The sequence below is a fragment of the Primulina eburnea genome, chromosome 4, assembly GCF_022965805.1.
Source record: "Primulina eburnea isolate SZY01 chromosome 4, ASM2296580v1, whole genome shotgun sequence".
Taxonomy (NCBI): Eukaryota; Viridiplantae; Streptophyta; class Magnoliopsida; order Lamiales; family Gesneriaceae; genus Primulina; species Primulina eburnea.
In genome coordinates this window covers 33,757,017-33,764,254 of record NC_133104.1, presented here as the reverse complement: position 1 = coordinate 33,764,254, position 7,238 = coordinate 33,757,017, and the positions used below count along the sequence as shown (strand labels likewise).

Sequence of the window (7,238 nt, the reverse complement as noted above, 5' to 3'; positions counted from 1 at the left end):
TGTGCTATCATAACATATTTAATCTAAATAAATCAACGAAACTCGATCTATCAATTGCAGCTATCTCGGTTGTTAGATTTTAGGATTAACTATTTTCACAAAACGAAAATGATATTTCTAATTAATATGGAACGCTATCGTCCCAGTTAATTATTGATAAGTTTTGACTAGATGCTGGGTTTGGTCAATTAAATTAGGAAAACGCAAGAATTTAGCGGCTATCCCTATAATTCTAAGGTTAATTACTTGTAACTACATGAATAAATAATATGTTAGTCGATGAACAGTGATATAACTGAATAGTAGAAATCCCTTGAATCGAGCTTGGTAATATTAATTTACATTTCATAAGTTTTTCATCTTGATTAGTTATTTCTTCTTGCATGCTAAATTAGTTATAGTATTTTATTAGTTTTTATTAAATAAATCACCCCTTTATTTACATTTTACTCGAAAGAAATCATCCCTCGTTCTCTGTGGATTCGACCCTGCTCACCATTACACTAATTTTATTAAGAGAGAAGGAATTTAAGTTTGGTTGCACAACGACAGCACACCAACTAACATGAAAATATAATTTTATGAAAATAAGTCGCGTAATATATATTAATACTTATATTATTCTATATATGACCTATGTTTAAATTGCATGAATTTTTGTTACATATTACTTGGTCTGTACGGTTTATGCATGCTGAGTCATTAGACTCATTAGACTTGATCGATGCAGATGGTGTAGATGAGGAGGCTAGAGTTATTGACCAGTGAGCAGGCTCGGGCCAGTAGCAATGCAAATCCGAGGACCTTCTAGTTCACTAGCATTTTAATTATGCACTTTTAAAAACTATTTTCTCTAATTTGATCTCTTAGTATTGGTGACTAGTAAGTTAAAACTTTTAAATTATGTTCAAATTTTACAATTTATGGTAGATGTTTTTAACTTAGATTTATGGAGGTTTAATATTAATTTTATTTTTAGTACGAGTGGCGACCGTTATTTATTTTACGAGTTATATTTATAACAAATTATTTCATAAGAAAATTTTAAATTTTCCCTCAAATATTAAAATAACAGTATTTTAAAACACGGTTCGTCACAAATATTTTAATTCGATGTTTTTTGCAAATCAGGCTACATTGAGGAAGCAATTCGAATCCTAGTTGAGCTGACCAGCAACAGTATATCGCGATCATATAAGTTACTGGACTCTGATCTGTGAACACTTTTAGGAGGGGTGAATTGAGAGGATCATTCCCATTATGGGATAACATGCAAAACCGGACCTGAAACCTGATTCAATTGCAAACAACTTCTTGATTTATAAATGTTGATAGAAAGAGATATGGACAAAGCTTCTAAACTGCATGGTAATATGGTGAAAAGATGTCTAAAGCTAACTCAGACAACCAGTGCTCATCTTATTTGAGGTCACGATTTTCCAAGATCTCCAAGCAATTGCAAGATAAAAGTTGACACAAATTATTTTAGATTAATATAACTGTTGAGACTTAGAATAGAGCAGAAAAGGATGCTGCCTACGACGTAGGACTAGGACTCACGACAGTGGAGTCATTTCGGGACAAAATCTTGTCCAGGGGTTGTATCAGATGGTAATAGAACCTTGTCTATTTCTCATTTTGGTTTTGTCGTGTTCGTAAACTGGTCACTGTAGTATTTCATTGACGATTCATTGGAATAAAATTACAACACATACTCTAAACATGCTTCAGATATTTTTCTTGGTTGAAGAATTATGCAATCAATCAGGACAAAGAAACGATGTTCGGAAACAGGATCCACATTCCCTTCCAGTCTCATAATCCTATTTGCCAGCAAAATTTTGTAGACGCTGAAGCATATTTCGGAAATGGAGAGATGGAATGGTTAAAACCAATGCCAAATTCGGGAAAGACTGCATTTTTTACCAACTGAAATTATTAAAGCCAACAAGTCAGATTACATAGCTGAAAAAATAGATGCCAATCCAATTATATAGATATCGTCCTCTGACCGTTTCGTAATAAATATAGATCCCACAAAATAAAATCAAAATCACGGAATTTGTTCTGGAGTAAAGACAAGAATACAGAATAAAACTTCAGCAACACACCATAATCATAGCTTAGACAGGTTCCAAAGCTCCACAAACTATTAACAGCTCTCTTGAATGAAGTAAAATCATACTTCGTTACAGCCTCAGAGATGCCTTTAGTTTGCACGACTTTTGAAGACATCAAGGTCCACCTCAGATGGATCGGTTGCTTGCAGCTCTATCTGGATGCCATCTAATTCCCTCTTGAACCTGTCCTTGGAGCTAGCATAGATCATTTTGTTCCGGACCTTCGCAGTATCAGGGGCCCTAGGCATGTGTACAGGAAAAGGAATGGGTACTAGTAAGATAACAAAATGTATACAATGCTTAGGGGTTGTCAATCAATATGTTATATAAGGACGAAAAATTACCACGCGATAAAGAAAATCCTGCTCTTCGGGACATTCTCTTTGGTAAGAAATTCGAAGTCAAAAACCGCGTATCTGCATTCATCAGCAGGAAGGAGTGTGATGAAGTCATCATAAGTTTGCCCAGGTTCACCGAGCTTTTCCACCATAACCTGTTTTTGCTTTTCCTCAATCTTGTAGACAATGAAGCGATGTGTCCTTTTAGTTTTCAACTCCATAAATTTTAGTTTGCAGTCATCATGCACGGCCATTCCGGATGCTGAATTAGCCTACGCATACAAAAGAAGATAACATTATCCTTATTTCATCTTAAGATTGTCCTTGCATCTAGATATCACAATAACTATACATTTCCCATTCAAATATACGAACATGTAGATATAAAGGCAATGGGGAACGGAGAAAAACGGTAAGCTGAAAGAGAATAATGGGGTCTCACAAACCAAAACAGGAAAATGAAGGATGGACACATTTTGGAAGGGAAAAAGAAAAACTCACCATTGCACAGTAAAACTTGGAACAGTAAAACTTGGAACGATCTAAATCTGGAAAATGTGAATTTTGGCTCACCAAACTAGATGCAATTGTGTGGAAAATGGCTTTTCAACTAATTTGAATTTCCTCCTTATCAAACACTATTGACAACACGCTAAAAGCAATAAACATTAAGGCGCTAATATACTATTCAGTAGGTTGAGTAACTAGCTGACTAAGATCGTTCAGCTTAACTTTTTAAGAGGTAAAAGATGTTTTAGAAGTCCCTTGTTCACTGACTTCCACTAATTTTTTATTAGGTGATTTTTTTTCAATTAAATAAAAGCATTTTACAAATTGTTTGATATAGTATAAAGCCCTATTTCCTGGATGACCTAGGACAATTGAAGAATTTACATCATACAAACTGGCTATTTACGTGAAATGCAAGCTCCTTCATTAACGTTTCTACAAAGGAATTGCATCAATAGCTCTCTCTATTGTAAGGTGTACCTTTTCCATTCATAGCACCATCTTTTCTCTGAAATTGGCACAAAGTTTTACCAGAGAAATCACAAAATCTAAGATATAATCAAATTCAGGCCCAAACCGAAAGCATTTCACTGATAAAGTATTACCATTTTATTTTATTCATAACAACTATCCAGCTGAAAATAGAATCATAAACATTAAACTCCATAAGAATAAGCCATTCCAAGATCGATCAACACAAACTTCAGTCATTGCAAAATCCAAGCATTAAGTAATGAACGATATTAAATCAGATCTAAAAATCTGGATAGATGATAAAAATGGAGTGACCAAATAACAAAAATCAAACCCATCACAAAAAACACATAGTTGCAGACATCTAATAAAGCAGATCATGAACATCGCAAATCAGACGAAGACTTAAAGTAACCGACTGAATAAAGATATTAATTAAAATAAAAAAATTTAGCAAAAGAAAAAAAATTAAAAAAGAAGAAGAAGTAGAAGTAAAGATGAAGAATCTGTACCATAGTCGCGGGCTTCGATCGGAGAAGATCGAGGGATTTCGGACAGCAGAACCTGAAACGAAAGGATTTAGGGCTGAATAAAGCCGCGTGTTTTTTGGGGATTATTTAGTTAGAGAATATATTAGCGTTGAGAGTACAAAAGCCGAGGAGACAGAGAAATGTAAATATATACCTGCAAGAAAAATGTTAGAGAAGAATATCAGAAAATTGAGCAAACTCAACAAAATTGGGATTTTGGTTCGTTCAATTGTTCGATCGTTTTTGTTTTTAAAAAATATCGATCAAATCGGTTTAACCGGTTTTGTTTCCATTTTGAATGGAAAAAAATCGGTTAACCGATTAAATCGATATTATATTTATAATTATTATTGGGTCTGATTTTTTTATAATCTTGAATATTTTGTGTAAGGTTCAAAAATAAGACGACGTAATTCAACTACATGTAGATATAGGAAAAATGAAAAATAGCTAATTAAATAAATTTTAATTGCATAAATTAATTATGTTAGATAGGTTTATATGGTTAGGATGTAATTCTGCTTGGATGCATGAAACTATATTTTTAAAGGTTATTCGATATGCGATCGAAGAACGGAGATCGAGGGCTGAAAAAGAGAAAATATTTTTATTAAATAATTGTTTTTAATTATTAAAATAAGGTTGATGCCAGTTGATTTTTTTGAAAATAAGGTTTTTTGAGGTAATTTTATACGCCGAGTCGTAATTTTTAATTATATTCGATTTCGACTAAAATATGAATTTTTCGAGAGCTCGGCTAATATTTTCTCAAACTTTTCTAAACGAAATATTTTAAACAAATAGTAATCGGCTTATTGGGCCTATTATATCATGCTAATGGGCCTAGCTTGTAGGGGTTTTAAAACAAATAAAAAGCCTAGAACCCTCCCCATAGGGATGAGCAAGATTTCGGTTAAACCGAATTAACTGACCAAACCGAGCCAATTCGGTAATTCGGTTCGGTTATTTCGGAAATTCGATTTTAAAATTTAAAAAATTCGGTTATATAGGTTAATTCGGTTCGGTTATGGTTTTCAAAATTTTGAAATCGGTTGACTAAATTAACCGATATAATAAATATTATTATTTAATAATTTTTTTTATTTATCAATTTTATAAATATTTTAATTTTAAAATCAATATAATATGTATTAATTGTGTTCAAATAAAACTTATACATTTGTGATGTGTGTGATTTTATGTTTTTATGCATTTGTTTAAAGTGTAGTGTTAAAAAAAATTACATATATAATTAAAGTTAAATCACAATTTTTTTTAAACTAATCGACCGAATTAACCGATTTTAATTTGGTTCGGTTTTCATCGGTTATGAAAATTAATTTGGTCGGTTCGGTTATGACTAAATATTTCGGTTCGGTTCGGTTTGGTTATGGCTAATTCGGTTCGGTCGGTATCCAAATTAACCGAATGCTCACCCCTACTCCCGCATTCCACAAATTCACACGCCTCTTCCCCTCATTATTTGCAAGGACTCTCCCCTCCCCCACAACACAAGCACACACAAAATTCTTCAAGGGAAGCATCGGTTTTCATAAGGATTTCAGCCTAGGAGTTCTACTTCGTCGTTCTTCACATCGTCGATTTGTTTTCGAGTGTAATATACGCAAAAAGTACGCCTTAAATTTCTTTCAAACCATATTACATGATTGAAGCATATTTATTTGAAAAATATGTTAGAGTTTTAATTATTTTCGTTTTATGTCATGCTATGTCAAAAAAACTCATGATTTTATGATGCAAAACTTGTGTTATTGAAGCATAAATGGGATGCCATCCTAGGACAATAAAAATGGTCAAGTTTAAGAGGGTTTAAGGGCCTAGACAACCTTACACCAAGGCTGCACAAGCAAGGAACTAGGCTCGAACGAAAATTATTGCATGTTGGTGTTCAAAGGTTCGGTTAAGGGGAAACCAGCGCACAGATCGACCAGGGCTCGGGCTGGAAGTGGTTAGGTGTGAGGAAGATTTCTAGCCATGCTAGGACTCAAGCACATCGGCTAAGGAAGAGACCAAGCGAGCTAGGACTCTCCCCAAGCCATCTGAGATAGCAACTGTGTGCAGGAGGGTTGCGAGTTGTCCAGGGGTTCCAGTCTAGGTCCGAAAGGGTCCAGAGGGTGAAGGCTCGGTGGTGGATCGAGGGTAGGAGTCCTAGCCAAGTTGCGTAGAGTCCTAGGGTTTTAACTAGGTTGTGCGGCTCTTGCAACGTGTAGGGAGTTGCAGCGTGAGTTAGGGCGAGTCCAGTGGGTTCAATATGGTCCATAGGTGGTCTGACAGAGTTTGGCTCGAGGTGGCTCGGGCTTGGCTCGAATAAATCGCAACGGTGGCTCGAGGGTTTCTTGTTAGGGTTCGAATATTAGGTTAAATGCTTAGGGCTTGAACCGTGGGTCCAGGGGGTGGCTCATGGCTCACAACGATAATTTAGGCAAACAAAAGTCTATTTTTAAAATTTAGGAATTTAATATTAAAGTTTGAATTAATTCAGGATTAAAACGTTCTACTAATTAATAATTATGAAATTAAATCGAAAGCCATGAATTTAAGCTAAATAAAAATATAAGAAATTTAATTTAAACTTAAATAATTATTTGAGATGGTCTAGTGCCAACGAAAGTAAGAAAAAATCAAAAAAATCGAGAAATTTTATGTCTAAGAGTAAAACAATCATTTTACACATAAAAAATAGTAAACGTCCTAGCAGTACCCTGAATGCTGTAAAATATGTTAATATGATTATTTTAAATGTTTATGAAATTTTATGATGAAACGTTAAAGCTAAAAAATGTGTTGCAAGCTTGGTTTAAAAGAAAAATGATTATATGCTTGAATTTTAAGAAGTGATGAAAATATGAAAGTTGAAGGAGGGGAGGTAATTGTGACTAATACGGTGATTATAATGATTTGTAAGGCCATGGCTCAGTTGACGGATGAGAGTGTCGCTGATGTCCCCGTCGCCCAGTATTGTGGTTATACGTAGATGAATCCATCGACGTACAGCTAATATGAAAGTCACAATTAACGATCTGAATTCAACGAAAGGGAAAAATTATATGTATATGATGAAAAGGAAAATGTTTGTGAAGAAATGAAAATATTTAAGTTTATGCATGTTCATGAAATGTTATTTTAAGTAAAAGTATTTTCAAGCGTTGCATGTGATTATATATGTACTACTTGCGATCATGGTTATGGTTTGCTGAGTCAATAGACTCGCTAAGTGTGATCGATGCAGGTGAGCGTGATATTGA

The 7,238-nt window shown here is 34.2% G+C and overlaps 1 protein-coding gene across 1 annotated transcript; it reads right to left on the bottom strand.

Annotated features, from left to right (window-relative positions):
* Positions 1-1,966: 1,966 nt before the first annotated feature.
* LOC140830980 (actin-depolymerizing factor 3-like) lies at positions 1,967-4,133 on the bottom strand. The gene is made up of 3 exons (XM_073194604.1): positions 3,955-4,133; positions 2,465-2,730; positions 1,967-2,360 (listed from the first exon to the last, which is right to left on the bottom strand). Exons 1-3 carry the CDS (start codon positions 3,955-3,957, stop codon positions 2,210-2,212), a joined length of 420 nt encoding a protein of 139 aa, XP_073050705.1. The 5' UTR covers positions 3,958-4,133; the 3' UTR covers positions 1,967-2,209.
* Between the last annotated feature and the right edge of the window lie 3,105 nt (positions 4,134-7,238).

Excerpts from the sequence above, each read along its gene's own strand:
- LOC140830980 (XM_073194604.1), bottom strand. Across the intron at positions 2,361-2,464 it reads AGGATTTTCTTTATCGCGTG|GGCCCCTGATACTGCGAAGG; the intron begins GTAATTTTTCGT and ends ACACATGCCTAG.